This window comes from Camelus bactrianus, chromosome 17 (assembly GCF_048773025.1).
Source record: "Camelus bactrianus isolate YW-2024 breed Bactrian camel chromosome 17, ASM4877302v1, whole genome shotgun sequence".
Classification (NCBI taxonomy): Eukaryota; Metazoa; Chordata; class Mammalia; order Artiodactyla; family Camelidae; genus Camelus; species Camelus bactrianus.
The window spans coordinates 42,264,477-42,283,136 of NC_133555.1; the positions used below are offsets into that span (position 1 = coordinate 42,264,477).

Below are 18,660 nucleotides of genomic sequence, written 5' to 3' on the forward strand. Positions count from 1 at the left end.
GCTCACACCCTCAAGGGTGCTCGTGAGCCAGTTTAAGTGAAGACCCAGAGGGGCGGGTGGCTTGTTGGCTTCACAGGAGCAAGAAACACTTTATAAATGGCCTTCACCCGAGATCTTAGGGCAGTTGGTCTGGGCAGGTCCCAGCACGAGTCCTGGCAGGACACAGAGCCCAGCCCCACTGAAAAGCATCTCAGGGGCATGGACTCTTGGGCTCGGGGCCAAGCTGCAGTGGATGTGTGGGGCACTTCTCTAGCTACAACCCAGAAGCACGCAGAAGCAGCTGTTAGTCTCTCGCACTGGCCCTAACAACACAGTAACAGAATGACACTTCATCTCCCATCCACAGACTATTTTTGCTATCATCCAGAAAGCCATTGGCTAATAATAATAGGTTGAACTATATGTAATTGCCATTTTTATAAGCCAAGAATGCTAGAATATGGGTAATTATGTATGGCCCAATCAAATAATAATAATAATGCTGAGTGCCAGCTGTGTGGCAAATTCCATGCAAGGTCCTTTAAGTACATTCATCATGTAATGTTTAATTCTATGATCACCTTTCAATGTAAGTTATTACTGTGCCCATTTTAGAGATGCAGAAACTTAGATGCAGTGAAGTCAAAATACTCATCCAACTGGACACAAATTAGGTCTGTGTAACTCCAAAACCTACCTTCATCTTACTCACTCTGTGGCCTGGGTCATGGGAGTCCTTCCACCTCCCATGCACTCTGTCACTGCCTGGGGGTCAGTGGCTGGACATTCTTGCAGCACTGGGCACCAGACTTGCACCCTGCCAGTGCCTGCCTGTACAGAGGCCAGTCTGTACCTAATCAAAGCCTGGCCTCCTGAATTAGCAGCAAAGTATATTTAACAATTTCAAGAGGAGAAAAATGTCTTGAAAGTTCATTTAGAGTGAGGGGGGAACGGGCCAAAAAATGCACTCCTAAAATAGAGAGTGAGCAAGAGAGAAAAAAATCCAACTAGTTGTAAAGCACCTTAACCATGACTGTGAGCTAATTATGTAGTGGATCACTGAGAAAGGCATCAGGTGGAATGTGATCCAGCACCACTGCAGACTCAGAGGCATGTGCTTCTGTCTCTCTCCTCTGAGAAGACTACTGAGCTTCATAGAGGGGAGAGGATAAGAAATCTCCCAAAAGAACAAGGCAAGGCCACAGAGCACCGCTAGCCCCACCCCCTGGCCCACCAACACCCTGCTCAGAGGCTGAGACCAGCACACTCAGATCAATAAAGGGTTGCCCAACTCCAACTTTAAAAGAAGAAACAAAATGTTCTTCTCCTCGTAAAATAAAATTTTGCAAGTCAGAGCATACATAATGCACAATAAAAGTTTCCACCAGTTCCAAAGAACATCTGTAGAGATCAAAGTTTGAGGATAAAAAAAGAACTGACCTTCACATGGGCCACGTAATGATGACATGTCTCCTCCAGGTGGACCAGCTGCAGCCTCTCTGAGACCTGACCCACAGACTCTCCCAGCAACACAAAGTAGACCCTGGGCAACTGGCTCTTTTCTTTTTTGGCCACATCAGCCGTCAGAACATAATGCAGGCCTGCCAATGAAAAAGGTCAAAAAATCAGCAAGGGCAGATACACAGTGACAAGGTTCCCTTGGTTTCCCCTTGGAGGATCACGAGCACACTTTACTCGACCCCGAGCCCTCTATGGCAGCCCCCAGCCAACACCGTCTCAAAGAGAAGCATGGAGCCAGGGCGCCCACAGAATCGACACAGACCAGGATGACCCTGCCTTCCTGGGGGTGCTCTGAGCATCACACTTCATGCCTCCAGGCTGCGGATTTAAACCTCATGAATTATCAACTGAGCCACCAATATACTCATCAACAGTCAGCCATACCTGACACCATCAGTGCCATGAAAAGCAGGCACCACGGCAAACCTACAGAATGTATTACAAGAAGCTGCTGAAACTACCAAGGCTGCATGGAATACTGACTCCTGCAGAGAGATGACAAAGACTCTCAACATAAGGGAGAAATCACCCAATAATTCCTCTCACCCAATAATCACCCAATAAACTCATCTCAAAGATGTTAAGTCAAGCTCTATAACCGCTCAATCTACTGGACCATAACTACCTGCAGTCCACCAAGCACGACTGCCTGGCACTGTGCAGGCCCCAGGGACACATCAACAAACAACACGGGCAAACCCCTGCCCTGGTGGACCTTACACCCATGGAAACACAGGGGAAGACTGAAGCTGACTTTATTCCCAGTGACCACACAGTTTAATAGTGCCTACCATCTCAGCAAAACCATGACCACTGTGGGGTCGGTACCCGGGTGCACCCCTAAAAAAAAAAAAACTCATCACCTCAAGGTGGAGTGCCAGATGGCAGAACCAACTGTGACACAACATGAAACTTGAAATAAAAAAAATCATACTATACAACACACATTGGATAAACCCAAAAGGTTTCACTTCCGTTATGTCAGAATCTGTTAGTAAGTATATGACAATGTGTTCTATTGGGTAAATACGGCTTTAGTGTTAACAGATCCATTTTACCACTTTTCTGTACCAGCGAACCCTGTTTCAGAGGTCACCTTCTTTGTAACACTTTTCTATGCAACACTTTATTTTTTCAGCTGCTTTGTGGATTCAGGGGAATGTGGCATTTTAAAAGTGAGAAAAGGAGCTTCTGTCCCTAATACGACCAGATGATACTGCTGAGCAATGGGAAAGTGGGTGACCCTGCCCCGGCCCCACACACCAGCCTCTCAGAATCCCAGCTCTCGCACCGAAAAAAAACAAAAAAAAGGGCAGCCTCATGCCTGTCTGCTGGTGTTTAACTATGAGAAGTTGGGGCAGCAGGGATGGCTCTGGCTTTTAATAACATCAAAGGAATCAGCTACCAGGGGAGGTAGGAACGAGGAAAGAGGAGAGTGACCTGGACAGGCCTTCTGCAGCTGCCACAGGGTATATTTGGGATGCGTTTAATGGTTTTCCTGGGCCTCTGCCATCCCGGGACCCCAGTGTGCCACGCTGGCAGATTCCTGGTCAGCAAGGGCAAGTCTGACCCAGCTTGTTTACTTCAGCCAACAGCTGATTTCTAAGGCAGGGCTGGGTCACCAGGAGGCACCTGAGACCTGGATAAGCCTGGGTAATATTATGGAGAAGAAAACAAGGCACACAGGAAAGTGTTCCAACAGAGAAAACACGGGTGCCTGCACAAGCTTTACACACCCGCTCCGATGGTGACGGTGCAGGAGATGGGGCAGACTCATAGAATGGCAAAGCTTAAGGGTAATCCTAGGGACTGTCTAGTTCAAGACCTTCATTTTTCAGATGAGGAACTAAAGCCCCCAAAGGGAACCAGACTTGCTCCCAACAAGGGAGCCATCACTGCAGAGATGAATCTGCAACCCGCCTCATCTCCAGTGTTGGGCTATTCCTATCACATTGGTTCTTGGTGCATTTTTTACATTACCTGACCAAAAACAAAAAACAAAACAAAAAAAACCAACCTCACATTGTTTGAATCCACAGATAGCAGAACCCAACAAGTCTAGAGATCTAGAACTGAGCATTGGCCAATTTACCTCCTCCTGATCACAATTTCCCTGAGCAACAGCCTAACAGCAAGAAAGAATAGGCATAAATGAAATGAGTCTCGAGTTCCATTTAGCAAAGACAGGGCTGGAGATGAGTGTCGCCAGACGACACGCTTCAGTGGAGGAAACCAACACGGTGGCAGCATCTGCTGAATGGGGTCCCCTCTGTGGCACCCCACCTGCCACCTCCCAGGTAAGACAGCTAAGGGTGTCCTCCCTGGAGAGGGCATGGAGTGTGATCATGGAGAGAACAGTGGGTTTGAACCATCTAGTCGGCACTGGGCCGGCTGAGCCCAGAGAAAGGCTGGGTGGAAAAGAACACAAGAATACAGAGCAGATAGCATCAGCGTTCCACCCACATCCTCTTGGCTTTTACCATTTCTCTACTATTCAGCCCAACTTCAAACTGCCAGCACCTGTATCTCCTTTCCCAAGGGCTTCCTCTGGCGGCTCTGCCCAGGAGTGACGAGAACTAAAGCCCCTGGAGCAGCCATCAGTAATGCGTGACCCCAGCTCCCCAGTCCCTTAGGCAGGGTAACTGTGAGCTGGGTTCTGCACTGGCTCCCAGACGTCCCTGGGAGAATTCAGCTCCAGCCGCCCACAGTACTGACTTTCTCATTGACACACCCTCTATCTGGCAGCTGTGTTAGTTTCTTTTAGGAGTCAACCTGACTAGGCCACAGTACCCAAATATTTGGTCAAACACCCACTTGGATGTCACTGTGAAGGTATTTTTAAAGATGAGATTGAGGTGGAAATCAGTAGACTTTGAATAAAGCAGATTACCCTCCACAGTGTGGGTGGGCCTCGTCTAATCAGTGGAAGGCATTAAGAGGACAAAGACCAAGATTCCCCCCTAAAAAAAATGAATGCTGTTTCCAGACTGTCTTTAAGCTATAACAGCAATATCCACAGACCCTACTGGCTCTATTTCTCTGGTGAACCCCGACTGATGCAGCCTCCCTTCCTGTCTCATTGTTCTGCTTTCCTGCTAGTGCTTCCTGGGATCACCTCCTGAATCAACAATGTGCACTGAAATCCTTAACACAGGCTCTGCTTCTGCAAGAATTTGAATCAAAATGGGGCTAGCCAGAAAAAGGAATGAATTCAACTTTCAATGTGTGCCAAGCCCTGTGTTGGGGACTTTACAAACATCAAGTTTAGTCCTCCATAGTCTCATCTCACTGCAGAATCGCTGACCCAAAATACCCCTCCTGCAACTCAAGGGAGGGGAAGAAACAGCTCAGAGGTCCTAAAACCGAGCTGAGGACCACAGTCGCTGCTCTGATTCAGGCGCAGTGTGCACACATCAGCACACCCGCCTACCAGATATTTCTAAAACGTGAAAGCACAGTCACAGACAGACCGACTTAACCAATTCGCCAAGTGCAATCATTTGGGAAGCATTTTGTCTTTAGAACTGCCGACTCAGGGCTTCTTGATTTAAAATGTATTTTGACATTTTAAACTATACAAAAGGAAGTCAGCTCCTTGTCAAATTCTCTCTTCTAGAGCAAAACCAAGAGACATATGATGGGAAACCCAGCTTGAGTGAGGAGGGTCTCGTAGCTGCAAGGGCAGCAAGAAGATGTGCAAACCGCCCTGAAGCCCTGAGCTTACCAGGGGGTTTTCAGCAGCCCCCACCCCAAGTGAGTCTGCAAGGGAGACCCCCTAAGAAGTGGAGGAGACACCAGAGAAGCAGCCATTGGTTGGCTCAGCTCAGCCCACCCTGTGGGAGGGTGGGTGCGTCAGGCTGGCCAAGTTGCCAAGGGCCACCCCCCCAGCGCAGCCAGCCTGGCCTGGGGAGGGTGCTGGTTCTGATTAGGGCCTGTTCTGACAGAGCACTCCGCATCTCCAGCTCCCCTCTGGTAGCTTGTGCCTGTGCCATGTCAGATGATGTCATCTTGATGGAAAAGCTGATGGGCCCCAAGTCATGCTTTCAGCCTCCTCCTTTCCCTGCCCCCTGAGCTGGTCCCCCAGGGCCCCCCACACCAGCCTAGAGCCAGCAGGGGGGCAGCTGTCTCCCATCAACGCGGTTCCCAACCAGCTTTGATTCATTCCCATTCTCCATCAAATTTCAGTTGTGAAATTCTACTAATAAATCCTCCTTCCAGACTCACTCTGAGCTTCCCTTAGAGTTTCCCCGGAGAGGGGGAAAAGGTTATTTCCACTTTCTTAATTTTTCTCGCCACCCCACAAGGAAGGGGGTGGTAATTAGCATAAGTTTTCCCTTCCTCACATAACATGGGTTTGTCTCACTATCTCATCGCTGTGCTTCTGGAGAGACTAGAAGGAACTTAGACAATGTTCTCTGTATGCAAATGCTCTCTGGAGCAGAAATGCACCCCAAGGGCCAGAGGAAGGGACTGGGGACAAACTGCCCTATTTCTGCCACTGGCTTGTGTGGCCTTAGTGCCTTTCTCAGGACCTGGGCTCTACTGCTTGTCTAGGGGCAGAGGGGACCCAATGTGCATTCACAGCTTTGCCAGGCTGTGTAAGAGCCACAGAAATACGGGGGTGCAGGGTCAGTGCACAGAACATGACCACCTAGGGCTCAGCCCTGCCCAGTTTCCACTGAACGCTCTGGGGAGAGGCCAGAACTGCCAGCTTGATGCTCAGCCTCCAAGGACTGACAAGCACACTGAGGCTTCAGCCTGGCCAGCAAGGGTACAGGCCCAGGCCGTGGACAAGGGGAACAGCCCTCTCACGTACAGCATTCACCTGCCTTGCTTCCGGCACCAGGAGGCTCCCAGGAGCCACATACTGCTAACCGGCCAAGAATGAAGACTAGTAAGATTTGAGATGGGCCGAACTCTTGTCTTAAATGGCTTGATAAAATATGTTATAAATCTCTTCTGGGGGCTGCCCGAGTTGGGCCTGGTGTCTGCAGCCCAGGCCAGCCACACAAGCTCCACGAGGGCGAGGACCGTGCCTGCCCTGTCCCATGTTCTGTGCCCAGAGCTGGACACAGAGTCTGGCACTTCTAAGAACTGCTGACTGAATAGGCCAACAGGAGTTTCAGGAACTCCATGTGACTGGCTTACAAAGCTGTTGCTCTGCTCTGCGGGGCTGGGGCTGAGACTCTGCAATCCTCATTCCTGCTTTGCGGGTGGCTCCCTGGGAGGCTGTGCCGAGTTGGAGGGCTGGAGGAAGGCTGCGAGGCCTGAGGAGGGGAAGGGACTTCCTATCAGCTTAACCCGGCGACAGTCTTTCACGGAAACACAGGGGCGCAGGGTCAGAGCACAGAACACGATCACTTAGGGATCAGCCCTGCCGGGTTTCCACTGAACGCTGCTTCCAACAGCAGTTAGTTCTCATTTCATTTCCCCCCCTCACCCCAGAACCAGCCTCACTGCACTCCTTAGAGGTACCAGAAGCACCAGCTCATGTCCCCTCCTCCGAGGTTTAGATGCCAGGTCCACGAGGTCCCTTCTCCAAGCTTCTAGGTTCTAACAACTCTGAGGAAGTGGTTCACCCCATATATAATCTTTTCCCTTGGTTCCCCTCAACCAGAAGTTCTCAAATCTAAACCAGCTGTAGGCTTGTTAAAACCCAGGTTGCTGGGCCCCACCCTCAGAGTTTCTGATTCAGTTAGAATTCACATTCCTAACATGATTCCACGCACCGCTGCCACAGCTGATCTGGGAACCACGCTTTGAGATCCCTGGTCCAGACCTAGAAGTGGTGGCTGTGTCCTGCAGTTACTACCAGGTCCTCCGTGACCTGCTTAACTGATTCCCAATGCTGAATTCTCTGTTAAAATAACTAGTGTGGTTTCTGTTTTCTTGACTGGACCCTGCCTGTCACAGGGTCCAAGGCAGAGTCACCCCATAGAAAAACCTCTGTAGCTCCAGAAGCCACAGCTAGTGGCTTGGGTCATCAGCTGGCCCTGAACATTCTGTGCCCAAGTGGGAGCTGTGGTTTTTCCATGACTGACAGAAAATAAAGAGGCAAAAGGAATCCTTTATCTCTGAGTTTGCTTGAGCCCCACTGGGTCCCAGGGGAGAGAAGAAACTAAAGAAATGACTATACGTCAACTGCTCATGGCCCCCAAAACATCCCTAAGGTGGCCCTGCCACTGAAGATGCCAACAGATAGAACAGTCTGGCAACCGTTCACAAGTACTCAGCACACCACCGACGCCTCTTTATTGCGCTGCCCCGGCTGCACTGCCCAAATGCAGCCGTTCTGCTGACAAACTCAGCCCTCGATTTGCAGACATTAAGAGGTGCCTGGAAGACACTCGCTTGCCAAGCCTGCCATGGCCAAAACCACCACGAACATGCCCCTGTGCAGCTGCCAGAGATGAGGGAGAAAGGCTAGAAACCAGAGTCCCAGCCCTGGGCTCCCAATGCAGAGGCCAACACTGGCTGCTGGGCCTGGAGGAATGGAGAATGTCTGTGCACTGGAGATGCCCCCATCCTTCCTCCACCTGGAAACTGGCGACCCGATCTCCCCAGTCGTGGAGAACCAAGGGGCTGCTTCTGTGCTAACTCCACCTACATGTGGACTCGCCTGGCTACTTGAAAAGCTACCTTTCACCTGCACCTGATTTCCCATCACCTCATTAACGGCTTCCCAAAGTTCCCTCCTCAAACTCTCCATATTCTACTGCCAGCTCATTTGGGCGCCGGTTTCTACATTTTTCCCTTTACTGCAAAGACTGAAATATAGCTCACTTCCCTGAATGCCAGGGGGAGAGACAGAAAATGCCAGAAATCAATCTTTCTGCATTGCCCTGCTAATACCAAAGTCTCCACTTATCATCCTCTTTAAGCCTGAATCTTGAATAAATATGGGGCAAACACCCCCTCAGACTGTAAAGGCATGTTTGATTTCATCAATGAACCCATGTGACAGATGAAGAAGAAGTGGCCTGCACTGGGGGAGGTACTCCTGCTCAATGTTCCCCAGTCTAAAATGGACGCTGGCCAGGTTGCTCCATACTGCCCGTGGGGACAGTGCTGAATGTCATCCAACAGCCTGTCCCTTCCCCTCCTCCATCATACCCCAAGACTGCAGTGCCACGGCTAAGCCTAGACATTAATCATAACTCTGCCTAGAGGTCAATGAAAGGGGCCCCAAGGACAGGGGTCAATGACCAGGGTCCCAATGACTGGGGTCAACAAAAGGGACCTCAGTGACCGGGATCAGTGAAAGGGGCCCCAAGGACTGGGATCGATGACCAGGGTCAATGACTGGCACCCTAGAAGGGGTCACTGGCTGGGGACAGCATGAGGAGAAATACGAATCTCCTCCTGGCTCAGCTCCTGAATCTGCACGTCAGAGTTTGTTCTACCACTTTATCTCATGCTCTGAAATCACTCCTGCTCAAAACTTGCATCTTGGTTTCTTCTCCTCTGTCCCTGCCCTACCAATTTACCTTCATTTTTACCCCCACAGTGTTAAGTCTGAAAATTGTGTGCGCAGCTTCAGGATCAAAATAGAAACTCTTTGTAATCCCCATTAAAAGCCCCACGAGGACATGGCTGGCCCATGTAGGCATGCAATAAATATTTATCAAGTGAACACACACATGAACTATTAATTGCTCGCTTTTCTTAGAGTTCTAGAAGAGTTCTGCTTATTTTTATGCACAGCAGAAGCAATCTTCAATTCGACAGTTCTTTTAAAATGTTTCTTAATGGAGTCCAGCTACATCAAGAGTTGGTGTTTGATAAAGGACACACTATCCAATTAGGCAGAGGATATACGAGTCCCGGGACCATCAGAACATTTTTTTCTAGAGGCCGTGGTGCCTTAAACAATTAGGGAGGTGGTGGGAAATCATTTTTGGAAAGCAGAACAAAGTATCATCAGACCAGCATTCAATTCTTGGCTTTACCAACAGCTAGATGACCCTGAGCAAGTATCTTTTCCTCACTGGGTCGCACACAAAAAGTTTGTTCGTCCTCCCTCACTAACCAAGTCCCAAGTCCATGGTAAATTTATATTCACTTTTGAAATCTCTTAAGTTCTCTTTTAAAAATCCATATAAAAAAGGCACCATGTTTCATTTTTGAGCGTATTCAATCTGCCTGAAGATCAAGGTAAATGTCAATGAAATGAAACTATTAGCCGAGAAGGATTAGCATGTTGTTAAACACGGCAGAGCATGCAAGGTGCAGCCAGGAAAGGGACTGGCGCGTGAACGCGTGTTCTGCGGGTCTGGCTGCCCACACACGTGTGCCCTGGAGCAGCGCTTCCCAAACTTAACTGTGCACAAGCATCTGGCAAGGATCTTTCTGAAATGCAGACGCTGGCTCAGAGGCCCAGAGTGGGGCCTGCGAGCCTGCATCACTAACAAGCTCCCAGGGGGTGCGGTCCTACTGGTCCAAGGACCACACTGTGAGTAGGGAGGGGAGGCACTCTTGGCACTTAAACGTCTAAGGAAGCCACTAAGTCCAAGCCCTTAATGGTGCTGGGTCTTGTTGTTTTCATTTCCCTGGCACTGTACTTTCTATTATTAAGTCAGCCTTTCTAGTGAAAACAAAGGGCCTATTAATCTGCACAACTGCTGCAGATCCATTTCCTTCAGGTGATCGCACACTCTAAACTCTAATCCACACTGATCCTGCCTCGTTCCAGGGTTGGATCCAGTCTCTGGAGCCAGGCTAGCAAGTCGACCTCCCCCAGTCCCAGGAACGGCAGAAACAGCTGCCACTGGCCAGGGTTCGCCTGCCTCCTTCCAATCAGCTGAAGCTAACAAAGCAGCTCTCCGCCTTTTGGAAGCCCAGGCCTTTGTGAAACTCAGCATCGTAATCCCACCACCCACGCCTGGTCACCTATCCCACAGTAAAAAGCACAAGCCCTGACATCCAGTTGGTGTAGCAAGCTCGGCGAAGAGTCTCCAAAGTCCCACCACTTCTTTTCTAACTGCGTGGAACGTTCCATGAGGGCCAGGCTACTCACTGCATTTCCCTAAGTCCTACCACCTGTCCCACCCATGGCTCAGTGAGGCTTCCATCTGGTCCACAGACACTTGGAGAAAGGATGCTTGGGGGCAAATATTATTTGTCTGAGAGCTGGAAGTTGCATCAAATTGGGCAAAAAAATGGTCAGCAGAAAGAGAAGAGAAGGAAACTCAGGGGGAAAGGACATCTAGCCTGTGGACCCACTGTCTGCAAAACCAGCCAGGATGCACAGAGGAGGGAACCCCAGAAATATCCCTCAGTTGCCCACGATCCCGCAATCCCACTCCAGCACTGACTCAGTGGCCCATTACCGATTTCTCCCGGAACGTGCTTGCCATGGAAGCTAAAGCAGACGGTGACGTTGAGGCAGTTCACAGGCTGCTGGCCGTCGTGACACTGAGGCGCCGTGATGTTAATGGAGGCGGGGAGGAAGATGGCGACATCCACTGTGATGACAGGTCTCGCCCTGCGGGTCAACAGGGGAAGGCAACTTAGTCACCTTGACCAGCAGCTCTTGGAACCAAATGAGAACCAAACCAACAGGACAAGTCCTAGGGCGTCAGCCCAGCATCTAATTAAAGTGTGAAACAACCCAAGAGAGAAGGGCCAGGGGGCTCTGTAAACACGTTTCTCTGGTTTTTCAGCTTATTTTGTAATAATGGTTATCTTCCCAATCATAAAGGCAAGTTACTTGTTAATAAAACGCATCTGGACGAAGTCATAAATGAACCACCAGATGTTGAGTGATTATTTAAAATCCCACCAATTAAGCTCTGATTTCCATTTTATTAGGAAGATAGGAACAGATTTAAGAGGAGTTTCTCCAGTGGATGCCATGACTCAAGAAATAGATGCACAAGCAGGGATTCCTCCAAAACATGTACTGCCTTAACAAGCATGAACTGCCAAGTCCCAACTGGTGGGTCAAACCACTCCTCTATATTCACTCCTATCAATTCATTAAAAGGATTTTTTCTATAAGGATCTGATTAATGGAGTCCCAGCTGGCAATAGCAAAGCACTTCAGAGCTGAAGAAATCAACCCAGCTGGTCGCAGGACCAAGCAAAACCCGATAAACATCCGTACTCTGACCACCGACAGGGACCAGCCCTAGCTTGACGGATAGACAACATCACTGCTAGCCTTCCAGGGACTCCCCTGGGGCCCCCCAACAAAAGCAGAGAGTGAATTGCACCATTCTGCTCTCACTGCAAACAGCTGCTGAGGGACGGTTCACCTAAGCTGTGGCTTAACCTTCTCCCCTCCAGGCCTCACAAAGAGACCCTTTTACCTCCAAGGAGCCACGGCCTTCACGCCTCTCGGGTGACAGAGCAAGATTAAAAGGCGTTAGCAGCTTGAGAACAATGACCTCACTTGTGTTCAATGATCCCGCAAAGAGTGCCCAGGGTGACAAGACAGATGGGAACCCTGATCACCGACCGACTATAAGAGAGGAAAGCATTAAGGAAAACTTCAGAGGAGAGAGAAGTGAGGAGACAAGAGGCTCAGATGGGGTGGGGGGATTTCACAACCGCCACTGCTGCCTGGAGATGTGGTCAAGAACAGAACAGCTGTGACAAGGACAAGGGAACTGTGGGATCCCAGAGCAGACCCAGCTGAGGGGCTGACGGAAGTCAGACAACAGCGGTGCTTGGAAGAAATCCAGTATCCGGGTTCCCAACTTTCTTTTGGGTTCATCCTTAGAAGATGCTCACATGTTCCTTAGCACTCCTGGCACCTGGATGTCCCCCTTCTCTGTGTCCTGCATTGTGTTCACACCTCATCTCACCTACTAACTACAGTCACTATTTCCAAACTCACCCCACCAGCCTGCAGCACCCACCCCCCACAACCCCGACCAGCTGGGATCCTGGTGGATTCATTCTGATACTTCCAGGATAGTAGGTGATCAAAAACCCTTGTTAAATGGGCAAACACCTTACTCCGAGCCCAGGGACTGAAAACCTCAGGAGTGCCCCAAGTGTCACAAAACAGACAGTGGTACCAGGCAGAGTGGGCCTCCACCCTGTGAGAGCCCACCCTGCCCAGCGCCTGCTCTGCTGAGTCATCAGGCAGAAGCGACCCAGCCTGCACCGCACTCCCCATCATCCCAGGACCACCCCGCGTGGAGGAAGCCTGATTCCTCCTCTCACGGTGGAGCTCTGCAGGAGAAGGTGAGGTGAGCAGGAGGCAGAGGTGAGCCCTCTGGACAAAGGGACCTGGATGAAAGTTGTTAAGAACACAGAATCCTCTGGAGTGACAGACAAGGGCCTTCACAAGCACATCTTCCTCCAACATCCGTCAGATCAGTTCCCTTAAACCTTTCTGTTTCAACTCCAAGTATTGTTTTTGGAGCAAGAAAAGCCCAGAAAACTTTCATGAGCCTCTCTGATCCCTTCCTTTGACTTCAATGGCATGACACCAGGCGCCTATCACCCCAGCAAGGGCTCTGCCCTAGTGAGCTAATCCAACAGAACAAACTTCCCGAGGGCAGAGCCCAGCCACCCCACGCCCCTGGGGGCAGGAGACTGGGTTTCACAGTCCTGCTCTGAGACAAAAGCAAAGGGGCACCCAAGGACAGCCCCCCAAACACGCTCGAGGCTTTATTTTAAACGAGATGGGGGCTGGAGTAATTTGTTCTGATGGTTCTCAGACAACTCAAACCCTGATATTTCACTTCTGGGTAAAGAATAAAGCCAGTCAGGCTACCTACCCAGTAACGTGGAGTTGCTCCAGCTACCCAGGCTTTTGCAGGGCAGAGACAGGGGCACAGATAAAGAGCCTGTGCCCCCGGTGAAGGTGTCAGACCAGTAACCTTCCCCAAAGCCCTCTACGCCAGGGACCTAACTCATGTCTCTGCAGTTTAAAGCCACCTGAGGGATGATTTTCTCATAGCTGCAGCTTAACAGGCATTCCTAACCACACACCTCTCGACTCTCTCCCTTAGAATACTTAAGACCGCGGTGGGTTGTGTGCCTATGTGTCTGTGTGTCTGTATGTCTCACTGTCTGTGTACATGTGCATGGTTCCCTAGCCCTCCTCCATCTTCTGGTCCCACCCAAACCCTGCAGTAACTCAGAGTCCCCTCACCTGCCCGTCAGCCAGGTCACCACTGGGACACCCACTTGGCTTCGTCAGCTCAAGTCTCCAGACCATGTGGCTCACTGCTGCTCAGCCACATGCGGCACCTTATCAAAGGCTGCCAACATGCCCGGCCCCTCAGATGTGCTCAGCAATCCCTCTCTGCCCATTTCTCTGCCTCTGAGGGGCCCCCACTCATCCGTGCAACCTTCCCTGCTCACGCTCAGCCCATTACAGTCCTGCAAGAGACCAGACATGGTTGCCCTCTGCAACACCCCTATCCACATCCCAAACTGCACCCTCAGCTGAGCCCCTTCCCCACTCACAGTCTATAAATCAGATCCCACCTCCCTCGTCCCCCTCTCCATCAACACTCCCAACGTCTGGTCTTTTCATCCTCTCTAGGCCCCGAGGTAGGGAGGGGTCAGGGAAAAGTGCTACAGATGAGGATGAAGCTGAGGGTGACCACCTGCATCCCACCTTCAAGACACCCTCTCGGAACCACTGCCAATTGCATTTGCTCCTTTGCAGCCAAGCTGCTGGAAAGGAGTCAGGATTGACCGCCCGTTCGCCGGCTGCCCCTTCTCACCCTCCAGCAGCCATTTGACTTCTGCCCTGTGCTTCTCTAGACTGGCCACAGCCAAGGGCACCACCTTCAGCTGCCACCTCTGACCAGACTCTGGCCTCACTCTGCTCAGCCCTCTGACCACGTAACCCTGCTCGCCCACCCTCAGCCATGTACCAGCGCCCAGAACTGTCTCCCTCTGTAAGTAGATAAAACCTCCAAGTTACTTGGTTTCATCAACCATAAAATGGGGATAGTAATAAGGACACTCAGGTCATGGAGCTGTGAAGAAGACTGAGTTCCAGTGTGTTCCTTCCACGAGAGAACGGACGAACAAACTGTAACACAGTCAGTGGAACACAACTCAGGAAGGGGAAGCACTGCAGGACACACAACGACACGGATGCATCTCAGCAACACCACACTGAGTGAAAGAGGCCAGAAACAAAAAGGGACATACTGGCTGATTCCACCAATGGGGAATTCTAGAACTGATCCACAGGGACAGGAGTCAGAAGGGTGGTTGCCTGTCAGGAGAGAGGCGTGACCAGAAAGTGGCCACTTTCTGGGGAGACAGAGATGTCTCTATCTTGAAGAGGATGGTGGTTACCCAGGGGTCTACCCTGGGTAAAACTCCTCAAGCAGCTGCTTCAATGGGATGTAAACTACCCCTCAATACAAGACGCAACAACAAGGAGTAACACACACGACTGCTGAGACAGCCTGGCACGCAGCAGGCAGGCACTACCCAAATGCTCGCTGTCTTCTTATTCATCTGTATTAGTCGCTCCCCACAGTGCACCCAGATCTGACACCCACAGGTCAACGCGTAGGAGCCGAGGAAATGAGGGAACGGATTACGGTGATCCTGTCACCCCTACACACGCCCTCCGTGGCTGTCGCCGCCTTCCGCTGACCTCCTCGCCCAAGACAGTGCCCCGGCTCCTCTCAAAGCCCCATCTCCCGGAAGCGCTCCCTGGCAGTCTCCTCTGAGGACCCTACACCTGTTAGAGTTCACCCCGTCAGATTCATCCCTCCACCACCGGCTGGGATGGGTTTGCCATTCAGTGTGTCATGTAACTGCCTTGCCTGACGTTCACACCTACGTGGGAGCAAACACCTGGAGGAAGAGGGGCTGTCCATCATAACCAAGGACAGAACGAGACAAGCCCCTCTGGGCTGCACCTCAGACAGCAAGCTTGTAAGATACAAGAAGGCTAAAAGAGCAGAACCTGGGAGACGTGCCTTAAGCCAGATGCTGCTGGTGTTGAGAGGGCCTGGTTTCCATGAGAAAAGCTGGGAACGCGTTTTATTTGAGGAAATCGTGACAAGCCAGAGCAGGCTGCCCGGGGTGGTGAGGGCAGGAAAAACGACTTTGTGAAGCCACCGGCCAGGGCTCCTGGCCTCACAAGTCCACTCGCAACCGTCTGCAGCCACAAAAGCTGTTCCACTGGAAAAAAAACACCAAACCAGAGGAAGGGGCCATGAAGAAAGGGGAAATCCAATCACGTGGGAAGTAAAAGATGCATCTTAGTTAAGTCACCACCCAAGGGACACCATCGCCACCTTCAAACTGAAGGACCTTTATGCAGAAGACAAGAGACCAAGAAGCAGAATTTGAGGCATATTTAACCCAATTTATGTAAGACATGCTACCATTTACTGAGCACTTAAACCAAGCACTGTTCTAACTCACTGAGCCTCAGAAGAGCCTATGAGGTAAGTACCATCATTACCCCTTTAACAGCTGACGACCCTCAAAGAGAGGCCACCAGACTCACCCAGGATATGCAGCTTGTGAGGACAGAGTTAGCGTCTGAACCCAGGCTACCAGGTCCCAGAGTTTATACTCTTAACGTCAAGGCTATTCTGTCTGCCTCGTCAACTAGTCAACATTGTGCATTGCCTGGAAGTGCACTGGTTCCTCTGGAAATTACTAACCCCCACCCGGGGCAGCATCTCTTTCAGGAGGCAGCCGTGCAGCCCCGCGGTGGGGACCCCAGGAGGCCTCTCACCGAGTGGAGAACCCAGGGTGTGGAACAACATGGCCTCTGGGCTGTCTTCCAGCTCTAAGATTCTACTAGCCTGTTTTAGAAAGTTCTGCAATCAGGCTGTTAACAAAACCTCAGAGTTGGCGCCTGCTCCAAAGTGTAATGCTGCCTCCTCTGACTCACACAGACAGAAATACTTGGAGATGGTTCGTGGGTGGGACAGCAGCCCACTGGCCTTTGCAGGAGGGATCCAGACTGAAAGGGCTTCAGCGAGCAATGGGCCTGAGCTCACGTCCCTCACCCTCTGCTGAACCCAAGAACAAGGTGGCAGGAGCTCCCAGTGCCTTGGGGGCTGGGGACTACGAGGTGAGGAAGCGGGGACAATGAAGAGATGGGGACAGGGCAGTGTCACGGCGCCCCAGAAAATGGTAATATGTGACGGCGCATCAATGGAAGGGGTTGTTCATGGCAAAAGGCAAAACCCAAACTCTGCCTAGAAGCTCCGGTGACGCTATCATCTCTCACCTGCAGGCGCACAGAGCACTCCCACTGGCTAAGCGCCCCCGTCTGCCAGGAACAGGATAGAGTGACCACTGACCGCGGATGATTAACTCCCCTGGGCCCCCCACCCCGCCAAAGTCCACCCCTTACCCACGAAGAACCAAGAGGAAACGGAGAAGCCTCTCACCTTAGGAGGACCACGCTGTCGGACATGAAGGCCCCAACGGTTACATCTGAAAACCACAAGTTCACAGGTTCAGAAACGTGCGGAAGCTCACTTGACCCACCCCGTGACGAGGTACACTGTGGACTTGGAGGCCCGGCCTCAGGGTCAGGGGGCCCCCACTGGGCTCTGTAAGGGCTTGGTAAGGGATGGAGCCACGCTGTGCCCCGTGGCAGCCAATCACCAGACGTGACCACTGAGACCCTGAAACGTGCTGCTCTGAACTGAAATGTGCTGTCAGTGTAAAACAGGAACCGATTTCAAAGATCCGGTGCAAAAAAAGACATTAAGCATCTCAGTGATCACCTTTATATCGATTGTATATCGAAACAATAATTTGTCGGATACGCTGGGCTAAATAAAACATTATTAAAATGAATTTCACCTGTGCCTTTCTATCTTTTTGATGGGGTTACTGGAACCATTTAAATTACGTAAGTGGCTCCCATTGTATTTCTTTTGGACTTCAGGGACTCAGGGAGAGGGATGCTTGGAACTAAATGACTCTCGGGAGAAGCTCTAGGTTCTGTAGAACATGGGACTCGCCTCTCTGTTCCACCCCTTACTCTACGTGACCCCAGGATCTCTCTCACAGTGTCCTTGTCTGCACAATGGAGATAATTAGCCCCAGTGTCTTCTTCAAATATTTCATAATGTTTAACCCAGAAAATATTTACTAAATATTTGTTAAATATAATATGTATTAAATATATTAAATCAGGTGTTAAAATCAGAAACTTTATAAGAATACTTGGTGAACTATAAATCAAGACAAGTGTGAGCTGGTAATGTTTAATCCTAAATAACTTTAATTTAGAAAGTATGCACTCATCTAATGGCTCTCTGCCTTTCTTCCCTTCTAATGGAAACCCTCCAGCCCTGGGGTTCCGAGTACTACTTCACAGAACCGAGCATCTGAATCCAAGAGAGTCTGAACCCCCACGTATACATGATGCCCTCATTAAGGAAAAACAAACAGCACATCTGTGGATGGTAGGGCTGCTGAGATTTCTGCACTTGGGTGTGCTTGTTGACTCTGTTACTTCCTCGTAGCCTTTTTTAATTCCCTGGATACTTGAAAATAAAAAAATACCTGATGCATTTGCCATTTCTTTTATGAAAAATACAAGGTCAGAAATCCAGATCCATGTGATCACTGTGCAGCAAGAGACAAGCAGCCTGGGTCCCCGACCACCACTATGTGGTCTCTGGCCAGTTCCCTGAGTTCTCTGGATTTAGCATCCTTGCCTGTTAACTTGGGGAGACACCCCCATCTCTACCTACCTACGGGGGTAACCATAAGATGTTCACTGCACGTATTTAAGTGCTAAACCAATGGAAGGCATTACTTAGGGATGGTCACAAATTTCCCAAAACAAGAACTGCTTTCTCAAACCTAAAAAGACCCCCAACAGTCTACAGGGACACAAACTTCAACCCTGCTGCTTTCCCATTCCCACTCCTGGCTCTGCAAAGTTACAGGGGATGATCAAAATTCCTGTCTATGAAAAACTACCAAAGCCGGTGCCCTTGTACAGGACTGCAATTGTTTTCACAGATCCTTCTGAGGCATTTTAAATGGAAAGAAGTTATTTTTCGCAAGATAGCAAGATGACCTGCAGTTTCAGGGACCTTTTTTCTGAACTCCATGGTGATTTTGGGTTTTTCCAAATTCTTCTGTTTCCTCACCTCACCCCCACTCAATTCCCTTCAAACACCCAAAGAACCACTACTCCACTGCCTGGTCAACTTCACCTAAACCGGATATCATTTGGGATTG

At 50.3% G+C, this 18,660-nt stretch overlaps 1 protein-coding gene and 1 long non-coding RNA gene across 3 annotated transcripts in view; one reads left to right on the plus strand and one right to left on the minus strand.

Moving 5' to 3' along the window:
• ITGA9 (integrin subunit alpha 9) overlaps positions 1-18,660 on the minus strand; it is a 314,996-nt gene that overhangs the window by 231,668 nt on the left and 64,668 nt on the right. The window contains exons 13-15 of the mRNA XM_074345242.1: positions 16,845-16,890; positions 10,830-10,984; positions 1,420-1,580 (exon numbers count right to left, since the gene is read on the minus strand). Of these exons, the coding sequence (XP_074201343.1) occupies positions 1,420-1,580; positions 10,830-10,984; positions 16,845-16,890 (362 nt within the window). The remainder of the gene's footprint in view (positions 1-1,419; positions 1,581-10,829; positions 10,985-16,844; positions 16,891-18,660) is intronic.
• On the plus strand, positions 13,959-17,259 carry LOC141573797 (uncharacterized). Of its 2 annotated transcripts, none has more exons than XR_012500099.1 (2): positions 13,959-16,584; positions 16,688-17,259. It is a non-coding gene; the product is annotated as an uncharacterized LOC141573797 (long non-coding RNA). The 2 variants fall into 2 exon arrangements; XR_012500098.1 differs by having other exon boundaries at positions 13,959-16,522.